We start from the raw sequence: 18,469 nt of genomic DNA, 5'->3' as shown, positions 1-18,469 counted from the left end.
GACTCTTGGGATGGTTCCTGGGTGTGGGACTTCCTTATCGGCATGTACACAACACCTATGCGCCCATTCCCGAATCTGTCTGGTACATTGGGGAACGGTGGTGATGCGCTGGGACCGCATTCCACAGCTGTACTTTAATGGCTCACGATAGATCCGGCTCTTCAGTTACATTGTCATTTTCAGCCGTCAGGGTAATACCTTTTGAATATTCGTGGCGCGTATAAAAAGATGCGGTTGGTGTACAGATTGTTGTGGGCTTATTGCATTTTAATGGCCGCAGCTGCTTCTGGACTCCGTTTAGTCCTTTTTACAACTGCGGTGCTTATAACGATATGGTTTTGTTATAATTACTGCTGGGATAATGGCATTTCACATCCTATAAAAGCACATCTGGCAAATTTGCCCCTGTGCCGGAATAGATGGTGCTAGAAGCGCGTGGTTGGATCCTCTCGGCCATTTCTGCTGACGGAAGGGGGGGAACGATGACAATTTGGCCCAATTCCCACCTCCAGCTCTCCCTTTATGCTGCTTCTGGGGTCTCCCTTCCCCAGCAGTAGCATTTCAGGGGGCATTTTGGGGCTGCAGTGGGTGGCAGAAGGTAGCCAAGTCACGCTCAGCTGACAAAAATTCTTCCGGCTTGTGGTTGTTTTGGGGAGGATCCAATCTGTAGCCATTCACAACGCTGCCACCTTCCCCATCAAGGCAGATGATAGTCAGCAGGTATTGTAGGAGGATGAGCCCCATGGCGCAGAGTGGTAAGTCGCAGCACTGAAGTCAGAAGCTCTGCTCACAACCTGAGTTCGATCCCGATGGAAATCGGTTTCAGGTAGCTCAAGGTTGACTCAGCCATCCATATTTCCGAGGTCGGTGAAATGAATACCCAGCTTGCTGGGGGGAAAGTGTAGACAACCGGGGAAGGCAATAGCAAACCGCCCCATAAGACATAGTCTGCTTAGTAAATGTCAGGATGTGACATCACCCCATGGGTCAAGAATGACCCGGTGCTTCCACAGGGGACTACCTTTACTTTTTATTGTAGGAGGAGCGTAGCCTATTTTGTGGTTTTTGTCATTTTAAATTAAACCAATGATTGTGCTGAATGTCTTGGCTCAATTGAGCGGTCTCGTTTTCCCTCCCAGGCTTATTATATTATGCTGGCCACGGCTACGAAAACTATGGCAACAGTTTTATGGTTCCTATCGATGCCCCAAATCCCTATCGGGCTGCCAATTGTCTCTGCGTACAAAACATTCTCAAACGGATGCAGGCAAAGGAGACCGGCCTCAATGTGTTTTTACTGGATATGTGCAGGAAAAGGTATTAAATCTAAGTTTCTTATGTTAAGAGATGAATCAGTTTTAAAAAATGCTTCACTGACAAAGAGAGCTGTTGTGGTATAGTGGTTAAGAGTGTCGGACTCTTAACCACAGTAACTACTATAGTATCTGGGAGACCCAGGTTTGAATCTCCACTTGTGCCACGGAAGTTTGCTGGGTGATCTGGGGTCACACTCTGTCAGCCTAACCTACCTCACAGGGTTGTTGTGAGGATAAAATGGAGTAGAAGAGAATGATGTAAGCCTCTTTGGGTCTCCATTGGGGAGAAAGGTGGGGTATAAATAAACAACTAACATAAAGGACAGGTCAAGATGTAAGAGCCCCATGGCGCAGAGTGGTAAGCTGCAGTACTGCAGTCCAAGCTCTGCTCACGACCTGAGTTCGATCCTGACAGAAGTCAGTTTCAGGTAGCCGGCTCAAGGTTGACTCAGCCTTCCATCCTTCCGAGGTCAGTGAAATGAGTACCCAGCTTGCTGGGGGTAAAGGGAAGATGACTGGGGAAGGCACTGGCAAACCACCCCGCAAACAAAGTCTGCCTAGTAAACGTCGGGATATGACGCCCCCCATGGGTCAGGAATGACTCGGTGCTTGCACAGGGGACCTTTACCAGATGTATAGCTATGTTGGTTCCACAGAAGGAGACACGCCGAATACGTAAAAGGATAAGTCCTGTTTATACCATGCAGGATTCTACTCTGGATTGAGGAGTTCAGAGCAATGGCAAAATAACATGGGATGGATTAAACTTGCTACCTGGCTAACAAAAGAACAATGCCTTTAATTGTTGCTTTCCCACAAAAACTCTCCCCAAAGGTTTTGTGCCTCAAATTTCAAAATTAAGCCGCAAACATGCGAAAAGCTAAGGAAGCGTAAAGGTCCTACTGACGTCCACCAATTTGTTAAGTCTCTCTCTCTCTCTCTCTCTCTCTGTCAGCGATGCTGTTCTGCCACTTACATGGAGGAGAGGGCTAGTCATTAAGTCAAAATGAATACTAGTCATGACGCATACCTATTCTCTCCAGAATCAGAGGAGCATGCCTATTATATTAGGAACGCAGGCAGAACGATGCTGCTGCAGTCGTCTTATTTGTGGGCTTCCTAGAGGCACCTGGTTGGCCACTGTGTGAACAGACTGCTGGACTTGATGGGCCTGGGTCTGATCCAGCATGGCCTTTCTTATGTTCTTATCTGGCTGGCCTCTGTGGAAACTGAGTGCTGGACCACATGCCTCTTTGTACTGATCCGATGGACTGCTTTCAGATGGTATAACACACTGAGCAGCGAGGGAGTTTCTGACTGTTGTAGGAAGGGATCTCTGTTCAGATCACTGCCCTGCAAGCCCAATAAGGTCATGAGTTTTAAATTTACTTTCCAGGCATGCTTTATAAAGGTGGGGTAGAGGTGTCTTTTGGGCAAGCCCCAAGAAGTCAGAGAGGGAGTGGTCGCATTGGGAGATATGCCCAGGTTGTCAATAAGGGTGATACATCCTTGGCAGTTTGTGTACATTCCCTGGCAAAGCCATCTGCTGCAAGGTCAGGTTTTATTTGCAAAAATCTTTCCAGGACTAAATATATGTCTAGATTAAGTGACAACATTTTAAACACTCTGGGGAAGCGGTGGGGATATGTTGACAGTTGTTTATAGATGCAAAAGGGCATCAGAAACAAAATGAAAAAAGGGAGAAACAATTACTTGCTCCAAAAATGGAAGGCTGAGTTAAAGGGCAATGAGGCTGATAAGACTTCTGCAAAACAACAACAACAACAAATAACAACACCCAAATCGTGGGTGTGCAGTTGAGCAAGTTGTTCAGGTAAGCTTTGAAGGAAAGGCTGAATAGACAGGAATTGAACTAGGCAGGCTAGGGATCTGAACAGCCCTTCCCATGACTCGGGTCTGTTGGTAGCTCTTGGCCAAAATTGCAGGACTCAGACAAGGTGAGAGACTGGAATGGGTATAGGCAGGAGAAGTCTGAGCCAGCTGCAAGATGAAACTAGATTTTCAGACAGAGAATCTAGAAGATTTGGAGACCGGATTCCTGGTATTAATATACCAGAATGAGGCTTATTTAGCTGTTCATTGACTGACGTTTCAAGGGAGCAGCATAAATGAAACTGTGTGGGGATAAAAGATGCTGGTTGTTTGATCTTCTCCAAGTTTGACTGTTCTTCTGATTTTTGTGTTCTTTTGTTTATTGAAGGAATGAGTATGACAACACCATTCTAATCTTGGATGCCCTGAAGGTTACAGCTAACATTGTTTTTGGATATGCCACGTAAGGTTCATTGTATGAAATCTGTAGATTTTAATTTTTTTCTTTTAAAAAAAATCAGAATGGGGTCTGACCTTCTAAAGCGAGATTCTCTTGTCATTTTCTTACAAAACTGGTGGGTTTATGAAGACAATCTGCCCGTGGGCTCATTTAAACCCTAATCTAACATCTCTTGGTTGTCTTGAACCAAAATTGAACCCTAAACAGGAATTTAAAAAATGGGTTTTGTTCAGGTTCAAGCCAATGAAAAGATTCAGGTTTAAGCCCCAGCTTTTTCTGACGGATCTTATATATTGTGGCACAGAATTTAGCTACTTGCTTCACCCTCTGGTCTGATCCTTCCCATAGGAGGCTCCCCCGTCTCCATTCCTCGGAGCTGTCCTTTGTTAGATCAAGGAGAGGGGAAATTAGCTTGTGTCGGACTTCCTGATGGAACGAGCATCTGAAAAAGAAGTGTGCAGTAGATTCAACCTCACCCGACTTCAGGGACATCCCCATTCTGATCTTGGTAATCTCCAGATCTGCCTTCTAGGATCGCCGAGGGTAGGGCAGAGCTTCTAGCAAGCGAAAAAGCCCTTCTTTATTTGTTCGTTTCCAAATAGGAAAGATATTCTGTTGGCCAGATGAGAATTCTCAACCTAGAGCGAAACTCTTGAGCCGGTCCTCCTGTTCCCATTTTACTGGAATAGAACTGAGGGGAAGAGAACAGAGGCTTGTTAAAAGCCACACAGCGCGTGTATGAGGACCATCAAATTCTACTTTCTACAATTGCTGGTGCTGAATAATTTCATGTTACACTCCCAGATTTTTGTCCCCTAATGTTGAACGCTTGTGTTCAACAGATGTTCTTGATTATTCCAGCAGCTGTTTGTTCACCTAAAGGAGATTGCCAAATTTTCCAGGTTATGCTAGAGACTTGCACTAGTACATCAATATGTATCAATAGAGATTTTGAATTAGAGCGTACCAAATGAAAGAGTGTGTTTTTTTCTTTCTTTCTTTTTTTTGAAGTCTGAATATGCTTTACTGTGAAATCTGAACTGATTTTTGGTATCCTGTAAAACTGAACAGAAGTCTAGCGGCACCTTGAAGTACAGGATTTGAACATGCATCTGATGAAGTGAATGCTGACTCACAAATGCTTATCCTGGAATAAATTCTGTAGGTCTTCGAGGACTTCTGTTTTAGTTTTGCTGAAGCAGATTTACACAGCTACCCCTCCAAAACGAGCATCCTGTAAAGACTCTCTTCAGAAAGCTTCATTTTCATATTTCCTTTTTTAAAATGCTTACCCGCCTCTTTTATTGTTTGCTTAGTCACTTATTTACTATCCTATATTTTAAAGGTGCCAGGGGGCAGAAGCTTTTGAAATTCAACATTCTGGATTAGCCAATGGAATTTTCATGAAGTTTTTGAAAGAACGCTTATTGGAAGACAAGAAGATTACTGTGTTGCTGGACGGGGTGGCAGAAGGTGAGAGAAGCTGACGTGTAGTACAGGATCTCCTTTCTGGGTGGGATAAAGGAGACTATGATGACAGGAGGAGGAAAGGTTGGATGTGTTTATCAGTCATTCCTGTTCAGAAAGGTGCTACGACTGGGACAGAAGCTCTTCTCGCTGACAGGGTTGTTACACTGTCTGCATATCCCCGTGTTGCTTGACCTATGGCAAAGGCTGGGACTGTAGAGCAGTACTGAACTATGGAGGCGGAAGTCCACCCCCATCCCACACGCACAGGGTTTCCAGTAATGATTCAGAAAATACGTCTTTAAAAAATTCGAGGAACAAATGACAAAACTGCAACCTCAGAAGCAACCAAGAAATGTACACGAAGATAAAGAAAAAGGGGATGTAGAGGATCCTGTTACAGTGCATGACACAGCATCAGACCAAGGAGGTGACCCAATACCACTTCCTGTTTCAGAGGTCCCATCAGAACCACCACTAGTAGATACAGTGGGGTGACTTTATCCTGGTGTCAGCAAATGAGGGTTTGAATCTCTTCAGTGAACAGTTAAAAAGAATGGCTAAGTTGTAAGGCTTTTAAGTGACGTGCTTCATATCCAAAGCGTATTTTGAGAGCCAACATGGTTAAGAGCGACAGACTCTAATCTGGAGAACCACCCCTCCACATTGTAGATCAGTACTGAGTCTAATCTGGTGGCAGAGTCTAATCTGGTGAACCAGGTTTGTTTCCACTCCTCCACATCAAGCCTGTTGGGTGACCTTGGGCTAGTCACAGTTCTCTCTGTACTCTCCTAGCCCCACCTACCTCACAAGGTAGGGGAAGGGAAGGTGATTGTAAGCCGCTTTGAGACTCATTAAAGGTAGAGAAAAGCAGGGTATAAAAACCAACTCTTCCTCTTTTTCCTCACTTGTAGACCATTAGTCCTGCAGCATTCTGTAGCATACAGGGACTTTTAGATATGTCAGTAAGTCCCTGGCTAAAACTAACCTTGGATCCATTGTGTTTGCCTAAGATTGAAAACATATGAAAGAAGGTGGATGTTTGATTTTTTTTTAAAGAAGTTACATATTCTTCCACTAGTTCAATAGAGGTGGAAGAACAAAAGGATTCGGCACCATGGGCCCTGGATGATAGAATGGGTGGGAAATTAGATCGGTTAAGAAGAAAATTACTCCTCTTCAGGGATGACTGTTAGGATAATCAATTATCAAGTTGTTGTGGGTCAGTACCAGTTGTCCTTATGACCGCACATATACCTTTGTCCTGATTTGATCCCTGAAGATAAAAGAAAGAAGAAGAAGAGTTGGTTTTTATATGCTGACTTTATCACTTAAGGAAGAATCAAACCAGCTTACAATCTCCTTCCCTTCCTCTCCCCACAACACAGAAAATGGGTGGAATTCTTCTAGAAAGGATTAAATAATGCATATCCTCCAGTGAAACAGCCTTGTTCCTCAATGGAATTTGAAATTGGTGTTAAAACCATTTGGTCCATTTGCTACCTGTTTTCCTCAATGTTGAACACTCAAGAGGGTGCGCATGCTAACTATCACTTCTGCACATTACATTTGTGGAACAAGAGCATGGAGATCCTTCACCATTTCATAAGGATATCAAACCATTCTGAGAAATGGCCTAGAACTCTTAAACCTAAAATAATTTCTCAATTTCATCTTGATTATAGTACCAGTTTTCTATCCTGAACTTACAGGTGTAAAGGAAAGAGTGCTACATTCTCTAGATATTAGTGGATCATTATTTTATTTTATTTATTTCAATTATACCTTGTCTTGGTGGGGACCTAAAGCAGGAGAATATTGTAAGGTACTTTGGGTCCCTGTTAGGAATAGAAGTAAACTATAAATGAAACAAACAAATAAATATACTGTTATCTTCTCCATTTTATCTGCATTTTATCCCTTAGAGAAATATTGGGCTGAGAGTGAGTGACTCAAGGTCACCGAGCAAGCCTCCATGTCAGAGTGCGGATTCAGACCTGGATCTCCCAGAGCCTAATCCGACATTCTAACCACTACACACTTTGGGTGCTTTCACACATGCCGAATAATGCATTTTCAATGCACTTTGCAGCTGGATTTTACTATGTGAAACAGCAAAATCCACTTGCAAACTATCGTAAAAGTGCATTGAAAGTGGACTGAAAATGCATTATTCAGGCTGTGGGAAAGCCCCAATTTTCAATTTTCAGTTTTCAATACATAACCAAGTAATATAGAAATAAATCATTAGGGAGTGTTCTAACACTGATGGTTATAATTATTAATTAATTAGTTTTGTAATAATCATACGCATTATATATATGCTGTTTTAATATGACTGTAATAGAACTTTAGATATATTCGTAAGTTGTTCCCATGCGAACTGAATAGCAGTACGTTTTTCCAGATGCAACAACATAACTACTCTGAGAACTATATGGTATAATGGATAAATTTACTAGGCTTATTTAATAACCGTATATTTAACCTATTTTTTATAGTTACTTTATAGTTTCAATATAATCGAAGTTAGACCCACTTCACTTACAAAGCAATGTCTTGTCTAAGAAATATAGTCTTAAGTATCTATACTTTGTTATGTTATTATATTGTCTTTTTGTGTATTGTATTGTGATGGCTATATTTTTCTAAAACAAAAAATACTTTAAAAAAGGAATAAGTAGAGTGTATCTACATATGGGAAGAAGATGGAATGCACTGAATAAGAAGCATTCAGAGATGCTAAAGGAGTGTTTGGGTCATTTTGAATACTCCTTCCTCCAATTTAGCATTTAGTAAAGTGCTTCTTGTAAGAAATCTTGCACAGCGTGTTCCTTTTGGTACTGAGTTGTGGAACAACCGGGCTCTGAAAAGCCCTCTGAATCGCGTTTGTCACGGAAACGCTGATGTGGCTAGAATCGTAGCGACGCGGCGGCGCTATTGGGCTGTGGGTGCTTTAATTAGAATTTTGCAGCAGCTTTGATTCCTAGAAAATGATTTGTGCCTTTATTTTTAGATATGGGCAAGTGTCACCTTACCAAAGGCAAGCAGGCTTTGGAGATCCGCAGCAGCTTATCTGAGAAGAGAGCGTTAACTGATCCCATTCAGCAAACTGGAACCTCCGCAGAGGCGCTGGCGCGGAACCTACAGTGGGCCAAGGCGCATGGTATGGTCAACATGGACACCCTCTGTTTTGTTAATCAATGACCCCTCCTTTTTTTGGGGTGGGGTGAACTACAATGTTGCCCTTGCATTAAATGATCAGGTAAAGACTCCCAAGGGTAGTGACGTGTCTGTTTTTTTCCACAAACGAACAATATTCTGCAGCGGTGTTTTAGGAAAATGCTATGTTGGGGAAAGCCCAATTGCAGCATCCTTAGGCATCCCACTGTTATCCTTCCAGTTCTGGAGATGAGCCATTGAAGCATAGCTGGTATTGAGGTGGATGACCTACCATGATGTTCTTGCTCGGTGATTCAGAAGAAGGCATGTTGTCCCAATTCCCTCTTCATTAACCCTTCACCGCTTGTTGCCCCTATGCTAATAAGCCCTTGTCATAAGAAAATAAGAAAAGCCATGCTGGATCATAGAATCATAGAGTTGGAAGGTACCACCAGGGTCATCTAGTCCAACCCCCTGCACAATGAAGGAAATTCACAACTACCCCCAGTGACCCCCTAATCCATGGCCAGAAGATGGTCAAGATGCCCTCCCTCTCATGATCTGCCTAAGGTCGTAAAATCAGCATTGCTGACATGGCCATCTAGCCTCTGCTTAAAAACCTCCCGGGAAGGAGCACTTACCACCTCCCGAGGAAGCCTGTTCCACTGAGGAACTGCTTTAACTGTTAGAAAATTCTTCCTAATGTCTAGAGACGGAAACTCTTGATTTAATTTCAACCCATTGGTTCTGGTCCAACATTCTGGGGCAACAGAAAACAACTCAGACCAAGGCCCATTAAGTCCGGCAGTGGCCAACCAGGTGCCTCTGGGAAACCCACACACAAAATGACTGCGGCAGCATCCTGCCTGTGTTCCACAGCACCTGATATAATAGGCATGCTCCTCTGATACTGGAGAGAATAGGTAAGCATCATGGCTAGTATCCATTTTTACTAGTAGCCCTATCCTCCATGAACATGTCTACTCCCCTCTTAAAGCTTTCCACGTTGGAAGCGATCACCACATCCTGGGGCAGGGAGTTCCACAGTTTAAGTAACTCATTCACTTGAGGTGTAGCTTGTATAGTGAAGGTAAGAGGGGGCATCTTTCAAAAGGTTGTGGGAAGGGCCAGTCAATGAGGTCTTGAAGACTGACCAACAGCCAAATGTCCACTTTGTCTACTGAAATAAGCGTAAGGAAGAATGTAATTTGCACAGCTAATTTTTGAATAGCAGTTATGTTAACTGCTACTCATTTTTAATGTGTTTATTTCCAGAGCTTCCTGAAAGCATGTGCCTTGAGTTTACATGTGGTGTTCAAATTCAGCTTGGTTTCGCAGCCGAATTTTCCAACGTCATGATTGTCTACACGAGGATAGTAAAGAAACCCCCCGAAATAACCGTCTGCAAAGCCTACGTCACAGATTTCCCGCTTGTAAGTCGGTGTGCGAAGCAGGCATGGGTAGGCACTTGGCTAACAGTGTGACCCACATGTGTTCCCTGTAAATCACAAATTGTGTGATCTGATAGCTAGCAGCTGTGATGAAATAATGTACTTACAGAGTTGAAAAATAATTATGACAGTGAGAGCTTTTCGCTTGGGTGCCCATATTGTGTCTCCCCCCACTTTCCCGCACATGTTTTGCTCCCTCTAGTGGTCACTTCGATTTTTCTCACTGGATCTTTAAGCGCTCATAAATAAGCTGAAGATACAGCAATGAAATATCGAAGTGACCACAAGAGGGAGCAAAACACTGTGCAGAAAAGGGGAAAAAACTCAATGCAGTACAGGCACACAAGCAACAAAAATAAGACGTGCAGAAAAACCCAGAGATCTGCAAGAACTTTCAAGAGGAGGAGTCTGCTCCCCTCCCCGTTACCACCTCTTGCTTCCCCTCATCGCCTAGCCACCTCCCTGCATGTTCTTTGCCCTCTTCTTTCTTCCCTCCCTGTATTTAGGTTTCTCTCTCACACTGTTGCTTACCTCTCCCTCCTCAGCATGGTGAGATGTGGGTGAGAGGTATGCCCAAGCCAGCACCATTTTCCCTTCCTCACCTGCTCCAGGCTGTGTTTGTGCACGCCATTTTAAGTTTCTGTGGGAACACAGGGAAGGGGCCATGGCTCAGTGGTAGAGCATCTGCTTGGCATGCAGAACGTCCCAGGTTCAATCCCCGGCATCTCCAGTTAAAGGGACTAGGCAGGTAGGTGATGTGAAAGAGAGCCCCTGCCAGTCTGAGTAGACAATATTTGATGGACCAGGGGTCTGATTCAGTGTAAGGCAGATTCATGTGTTCATGTGAAATGCTGCTTGAACTCTGGCTTTGGTTTGTGGGGAGCTTGGCAACTTCTGAAGAAGAGGAGGAGTTGGTTTTTATATGCCAGCTTTCTCTACCACTTCAGCAAGAATCATATGTGAAACAGCACCATGATAAACTGGAGCACGTTTATTTTCAGTATTGTTGTTTTTTAAATGTTACCCTTCTGTATATTTTAATGAGTCGGTGTTTAGACCATGACAGGCCATGCTGTGAAAATATTTATTTAGCACCTTTATAGCTCTTATCACTGTTGAACCTTCAGTGGAATGTTTTCTTGCTTTATTTTGACAGGATTTGGATGTGGATCCTAAGGAGTCAAACAAGGGCACGCCTGAGGAAACGGGCAGCTATTTGCTTTCGAAGGACTTGCCCAAACACTGTCTTTATACAAGAATAAGTTCACTACAGATGCTAAAGGTCAGTTGATTTTTTTTTTTTTTGGTCTGGCAAACTCACTTTGTGTTGTTTCTTATATCAGCCACAGGAATAAGATGAAACGTTTGACGAGCACTAATAGCCCACAGTGACCAGCTACCTTCTAAAATGGAGCCAGCATAACGCATAACACAGCGCATAACCCACAAGGTCAAAAAGGTTGAGGACCCCTGGTTTAAAGCATAGACTGTAAAACACCAGTGTAGAATGTGTTGTCCGGGAGGCATGAGAATCCTCTTCCCAGCATGGTCCTTCTGTTGTGCAAAGGTGTGAATTGATAAAAACAAAAGAATTTTGACCGCAATTGTGTGTGTGTGTTAAGTGCCATCAAGTCGCTTCCGACTCATGGCGACCCTATGAATCAATGTCCTCCAAAATGTCCAATCTTTGACAGCCTTGGTCAGATCTTGCAAATTGAAGGCTGTGGCTTCCTTTATACAGTCAATCCATCTCTTCTTGGGTCTTCTCTTTTCCTGCTGCCCCCCACTTTTCCTAGCATGACTGTCTTTTCCAGTGACTCTTGTCTTCTCATAATGTGATCAAAATACAATTGCCTCAGTGTAGTCATTTTAGCTTCTAGGGTCAGTACAGGCTTGATTTGATGTAAAACCCACTGATTTGTTTTTATTTTTTTGGCAGTCCTCGGTATCCGTAACACTCTCCTCCAACCGCAATTGATACCGCCTTTTAATTAATTAATTGGCCGCAATTAATACCGCCTTTTGACTTAATGGGTTGCTTTTGTTTCTTTTGTCAAGAAGAGCTGCCATTTATTTATTTATCCCCATTCCTTTCTCTCCCACCCCTTAATATCACAGGAAGACTTAACTTTCACTGTGTGCCTACATTATGAATACGCCGGAATAGACGACATCGTGGACGAGAGGAAGCTGGTGAACATTGGCAAGCCGCTCATAGCGAAACTGCGCATTCATCAAGGGTTCCAGAAGAACAGCTGCATCCAGAGCTGTTGTGTGCCCAACGGGCCTCGCCTCGCCCAGTCCCCTGTTGTGGGGGCACCCAAACACTTCCCCCCGTCCAGTCGGCACCTTCCGCCACACCCCTACATGGGCTTTTGCCAACTGAGCTCCACTCACTCAGGAAATCCTGTGCAGCCGCTGACGTGTCACTGTGGTGTGACTCCGGACAGGTTAACTGGTTGGCAGCCAACCTGGATGTATCCTTCCAGCTCAAACCCAAGCAACATACCTGTGGAGACGACGGATGATATGGGTGAAGAACTGGGGTCCCATTTGTCAGGAAGCTTAAGGTTGTCTCATCCACAGTAGCTGCAGTCTTTGCACTGGGCTGTGTGTTTTTGCCGACAACGCTCCTGAGAGAGAGTGGCAACAACTGCTTTTGTGTGTCTCCCTTGGTTCATAAGAAGGGCATTAGCATTTATCAACAACAGCAAACCCTTTAAATGCATATCTGTGAGGCAACAGGAAAGGATAATTTGCCGCACCATTCCTATATATCAGAGATTCCGAAAATGGTCAGTACCACCCCCTGAGGGGGTGGAATTACCTAGGGGGGCACTAAGAGGTAAGGGGACAGCAGGGGGGTGTTAGAGGTGGGGCCCTTCAACTGTGTTGTCACTAATTTTCAATAGATCAAGCTATGGCATCATGCTGGCAAATTTGGTGGAAACTATCAGAATTTTTTTCTAGACGTTGAAGAGCTGGTCCCACTGGATCGAGTTCATCTGTTTTGTTGAATACATTTCAACTAAAAAGCTGTAATGTGATTTTGAATAGATGTGCAATTAATTGTTATTGTTTTGAAATTTTATTGTTATTACCTTCTTTAGTGCATCATGCAAACCCCTATTTTGAATAATACTTTTTATAGGATAGGGTAGGGGGCGCTGGGGTTGAGTTTGTGGAACCAAGGGGGTGGTGGCCCGAAATGTTTGGGAACCACTGCTATGTATCTTCTCTTGCTGGTGAAGCATTGAGGAACTTGCAAGTCACTTGGAAAGACAGCGGGCACTTTCACACGTGCTGAATAATGCACTTTCAATCCACTTTGAAGCTGGATTTTACTGTGTGAAATGGCAAAATCCACTTGCAAACGATTGTTAAAGTGCATTGAAAGTGGATTGAAAGTGCATTATGCGGCATGTGTGAAAGTGCCCAGCGATAAGGAAGAGTCTGGTGAAGATGGAGGAACACAGCAAGGCCAGTTATGGCACAGGAAGAACATCTGCACTCTCCTAACCTTTGGGGTATGTTCAGGGAATGGCACTGTACTTCCGAATACAGCTGGTGAGCGCAACCTTAATTGGGTTGGGGCTGTCGCGCAGCTTGCTGACCTGCTTAAACATCTGGATGGAATCTGTTGGAAACAGGATGCTGGATGACACAGGCTCTCCTCCTGGCCCACCGGGGAAGTTCTGGAGAGCCGGCATGGTGTAGTGGATAAGAGCGGTGGTTTGGAGCGGTGGACTCAGAAGTGGAGAACCGAGTTTGATTCCCCATTCCTCCACATGAGTGGGAGAAGCTAATCTGGTGAACTGGATTTGTTTCCCCACTCCTACACATGAAGCCAGCTGGGTGACCTTGGGCTAGTCACACTCAACCCCACCTACCTCACAGGGTGTCTGTTGTGGAGAGGGGAAGGGAAGGTGATTGTAAGCCGGTTTGATTCTTCCTTAAGTGGTAAAGAAAGTTGTCATATAAAAACCAACTCTTCTTCTAAGAGTTCTTCTTCCCTTTGTTCATTTGCCATAATTCTGTCCCCTGTAGCCCCCTCACTCCCTCTGTGGTTTTGTGTATGGCCCTTTTCCCTCTCTGCTTTTCCACCCATATCCATTGGAGGCTGGGTATCTGTAGCCATGAGAGGCAAGGGGGCTTCTGTGAGGGATAAGGAAGAAGGCCAGTTAGCCCTGGAACCAAATTGCCTCACACAAACCCAGGAGGCAGGGAACTCCAGAACATGTCTTCATCACACATGAATTGGCCCATCGTACAAATTCAAGCACCTAAAAAATTTGCATCCCTCACATAATTCGAGGAACTAAATTCCCAAAAGATGCTGCTGTTTGCCCGGGCCGAACTTTTGTCTCTTCATTTTGTGTACATGATCCATGTTTATCATGCTTGAACCTGGGGAAGTGTAAAGTCTTCAGAGAAACAAAATAAAGTGAAAGGTTTATGAAATCAGGGGACAGGTGTAAGTGCTGTGTAAAATAGTGTTATGCCATTAGACTGTGGATGAATTTGATATTTTTCCGGTGATCCTTAAGATCTTAACATGCTGGCAGGTTGTCTTTGGTAATCATAGTTCCTATTCCTTTCTACCATTTACCTGAAAGGATAGCTATTTTGGCAGGTGTCCAGGTGGCAAACAAGCCTTAAGTCAACTATTTATTCCAAAGCACTAATTGTTTTCCCCTTACCTTCAGAAACTGGTTCGATAAAAGGTACCGCCAGAGGTTGCATGGAATTTCCACAGCCTGGCAACCTGCAAAACTATGTGAGGGGTGCCAGTTTTTCAGGCACTTGAACAGAGAGAACGATGGGCCAATTCACGAGTGATAAAGACAGAGGTCTGTGAGGCAATTTGGTTCCAGGCTGCAACGTGTGTGGAGAGGGGGTTTAAGCCAGCGTGGGGTAGTGGTTGAGAGCGATGGTTTGGAGCAGTGGGCTCTGACCTGGAGAACCAGGTTTGATTCCCCACTCCTCCACATGAGCGGCGGACGCTAATCTGGTGAACTGGGTTTGTTTCCCCGCTCCTCCACACGAAGCCAGCTGGATGACCTTGGGCTAGTCACAGCTCTCTCAGCCCCACCTACCTCACAAGGTGTCTGTTGCGGGGAGGGGAAGGGAAGGTGATTGTAAGCTGGTTTGAGTCTCCCTTAAGTGGAGGGAAAGTTGGCATATAAAAACCAACTCTTCTTCTTCCTTCTCCCCCCACGCCTGTTCTCAGGTTGGGAAAATGGAATCAGGAAAGGCTTTAAGTCCTCTCTCCCCTCATGCTGTGGTCCCACATCACAGCCCACGTGTGCCTAGGACTCCAGAACGTGTGTTTGAAATGTGAATCAGCCCTGAGCTTTTCAGAGGACGTGTGGCTGGAATTATGGACTCTGAAAGTCCGGCGCCAAATCTCGTGACCTCTTCAGAATCTCAGTTTCATTTGATAAAAGGGCACATTTTTGCCAGTCCTGCTTCAGAGGAGAGGTAAAACGAGAAATGTGATTCTGGAAATCATATTTGTCCTTTTGAAGCCAGCGTGGTGTAGTGGTTAAGAGCGGCGCTTTCAAGTGGTGGAGCCTGATCTGGAGAACCGGGTTTGATTCCCCCACTCCCCCACGTGAGCGGCGGAGGTTAATCTGGTGAACCGGGTTGGTTTCCCCACTCCTCCGCATGAAGCCAGCTGGGTGACCTTGGGCTAGTCACAGCTCTCTCAGCCCCACCTACCTCACAGGGTGTCTGTTGTGGGGAGGGGAAGGTGATTGTAAGCCGGTGTGAGTCTCCCTTAAGTGGCCGAGAAAGTCGGCATGTAAAAACCAACTCTTCTTCTGAAATTACAAAGGAAGTGTGTTTTGCAAGTGGCTGTGAATGAAGGAGCTGTCATGTAAGCGGTGTTAAAAGCTTCTGCGGAACGGCGCTGCATCCCCTTGGGTCTGCTGTGCTTTGCTCTAAGAGCAGTGACTTTTCAAGTCCTTTTGCACCTGTGCGATTCACAACCCCACCTTAAAGAGGCAGCAATTAGTGCTGAGCCTGCATCCCCATGGTAACGTGTGTTTTCTCTCTCAAGTACCTTTGGCACTTGGGAAGCCTTTTTTGACTCCCTCCTCCGATTAAATCATCTGAGCATTGTTCAGCGCGTTGCAAGAGTAAGGCCGTCAAGATTATAGCGCAGCGATGGATATACCCCCAAGAATCTTGTAAGCCACGCACATTGCAATGTGCATCGCATGAGGTCTTGCCGGGCCGCACTCGGGGCCATCTCCCTCTCTCCATACCATTCTCGAAAGTAAATGTTCAGACTGAGCCTGTCTGGAGTTGGAAGCATAGTTTATGCTGAGGTGGTAAACTTGTGTGGGCTGTAACACTTCAGGCTGCAGGCGGAAGCTTGAAAGTACTTCCATACAACAACAACACCCCCCAAAAAATCCTTGTTTATAGAAACCCAGCATGCCAGGGAGAAAGAACTCTTGCTAGTTTTCTATGTGCAGGGTTTTATTCGTGTTTGGTGTGGAGGAGCATTCGTTCATGCCCTCTGCCTCCTTATCTGCAGTCTGAAGGTTTGGCTTTGGCTGGATGTTTTAGTTCGGAGACCCCTCCCGCAAAGGGCTTGCGGGTGACTTTCAATTGTTTTATAGGAACTTGGACAGGTGATTGTTATTCTGTGTGCTTAGAGCACAAGTTGGAGGCCTACTGGAATAGCTGCCAGCTAGGCCAGTTGCGATTCATGGTCGCAGCTGCTGGTGTCAAGAATGTGGGGTATTTGGTTACCCTTGACAGAATGTATATCTCACCCATATATCGCAGGACTTCTTTCTCATATTTGCACGGCATCCGTTCCTGCTCCAACTATTGTTCGTACTATGCAAACCAACATTATATCTAGTCACCTACGCCTCCCCCACCCCAAAGACTCAGGGTAGGTAATGAAATCTGGTTCATCATTCATTCTGGCAGCAGAAATTTGTGTCCGTTGGGGCACGCGTGGATGTGTTTTGCATTTATATTACACTTTTCTACCCGGCTGGGACTCAACATAGATCATTTCCCCCTCCTCCATTTTCTTACAACAACCCTGTGAGGTAGGCCAGACAGAATTTCCATGGTGGGAGTGGGGGTTTGAACCCATGTCCATGGTAGAGCTTGAGAAGGTGCAGAAAAGAGCAACCAAAAGGATTAGGGGACTAGAGCAACTGTCCTATGGGGAGCCGTTAAGACGCTTAGGGCTGTTTAGCTTGGAAAGAAGGCGGCTGAGGGGAGACATGATAGAGGTCTATAAAATTAGGCATGGTTTGGAGAGAGTGGACAGGGAGAAGTTTTTCTCCCTCTCCCATAATACAAGAATATAAGGTCATCTGCTAAAGCTAGAGGGTGAGAGATTCAAAACAGATAAAAGGAAGTATTTTTTCACACAACGCATAGTTAAATTGTGGAACTCCCTGCCCCAGGATGTGGTGATGGCTGCCAGCTTGGAGGGCTTTAAGAGGGGAGTGGACATATTCATGGAGGAGAGGGGTATTCATGGCTGTTAGTTAGAATGGATACTAGTCATGCTGCTTACCTATTCTCTCTAGTATCAGAGGAGCATGCCTATTATTTTGGGTGCTGTTGAACACAGGCAGGATGGTGCTGCTGCACTCGTCTTGTTTCTGGGCTTCCTAGAGGCACCTAGTTGGCCACTGTGTGAACAGACTGCTGGACTTGATGGGCCTTGGTCTGATCCAGCAGGGCCTTTCTTATGTTCTTATGTAGAAGAGGGGGTTTGAACCCATGTCCATGGTGGAAGAGGGGGTTTGAACCCATGTCCATAGTGGAAGAGGGTGTGTGAACCCATGTCTCCCAGCATCCTAGTCCAACAATGTGTCTTCTACGCCATGCCGGCTCTGATGCTGAAGGACCATAAAGTACAGGCTGTTGGCGCTTTCTGTCCCTGCACTTCTTCCAAAGTTTTTAGGGCATTCTTTTTCTGGAGCAGTTTTTCTTTTTTTGGGGGGGGGGTCAGTTGCAACTATGTTGGGGATCGTTTCAATGTCATTTGAAGGGTGCTTGTATCAATTGCTTTGTTGTCTTTTAATGCTAGATTTTTTGGAATTAAAAGTTTTTTTTTTCCAAAAAATTATTATTAAGGGGGGAATTGCACAGTAAAGCTGAAACGGATCACAAGGGCTGTTTCTCTTTGAATTAACATGATTTGCACAAAACAAGGTTCAACCTTTATTTTCAAAATGTAATTAAAAAAAAGTAACAAACTCGTTAAAAGATGTTTTGCTTTCTCGCCTTCCTTCTTTGACCAGTCCGGGTTCACTGATCTTAGATACTTTCCATACAAACCGTAGCTGTTCTGAACCACATCAGAAATATGTCAATTTGAGGCTGCCATGATCTTTGCAGTCAATGTGTGTGTCTGCTAAGTGCCGTCAAGTCGCTTCCGACTCATGGTGACCCTATGAATCAGTGTCCTCCAAAACGTCCTATCGTTAACAGCCATGCTCAAGTCTTGCAAACAGGGACATGGCTTCCTTTTGCAGTCCATGGAAGGAATCAAATGTGTTTTAGCTATTGAATTGTCCGTATACCTTACATGTTCATATAAGATGGTGGCTCGTCCCCCAATGTGGCAGCCTCCCTTTTGGTTGATGATGGAGCCAAGCAATAGAAAGTCTTGAACAATTTCAATTTCCTCATTGTCAACCTTAAAGTTATGTAGTTCCCCGGTAGTCATTACTTTTGTCTTCTTGATGATCAGATGTGACACTTGATGTTCCACTTTAGCACTTTCCGCTTTAACT

At 44.7% G+C, this 18,469-nt stretch overlaps 1 protein-coding gene across 1 annotated transcript in view; it reads left to right on the top strand.

Moving 5' to 3' along the window:
* Nucleotides 1–12,278, top strand: part of MALT1 (MALT1 paracaspase) — a 51,788-nt gene extending 39,510 nt beyond the window's left edge. The window contains exons 11-17 of the mRNA XM_056848668.1: nucleotides 1,140–1,317; nucleotides 3,538–3,612; nucleotides 4,955–5,082; nucleotides 8,093–8,242; nucleotides 9,514–9,671; nucleotides 10,846–10,971; nucleotides 11,808–12,278. Coding sequence (XP_056704646.1) covers nucleotides 1,140–1,317; nucleotides 3,538–3,612; nucleotides 4,955–5,082; nucleotides 8,093–8,242; nucleotides 9,514–9,671; nucleotides 10,846–10,971; nucleotides 11,808–12,278 — 1,286 coding nt within the window. The remainder of the gene's footprint in view (nucleotides 1–1,139; nucleotides 1,318–3,537; nucleotides 3,613–4,954; nucleotides 5,083–8,092; nucleotides 8,243–9,513; nucleotides 9,672–10,845; nucleotides 10,972–11,807) is intronic.
* Nucleotides 12,279–18,469: the final 6,191 nt, after the last annotated feature.

The sequence above is a fragment of the Euleptes europaea genome, chromosome 4, assembly GCF_029931775.1.
Source record: "Euleptes europaea isolate rEulEur1 chromosome 4, rEulEur1.hap1, whole genome shotgun sequence".
Classification (NCBI taxonomy): domain Eukaryota; kingdom Metazoa; phylum Chordata; class Lepidosauria; order Squamata; family Sphaerodactylidae; genus Euleptes; species Euleptes europaea.
The sequence above is the reverse complement of the archived record's forward strand: the minus strand, read 5'-3'. Positions and strand labels throughout refer to the sequence as shown.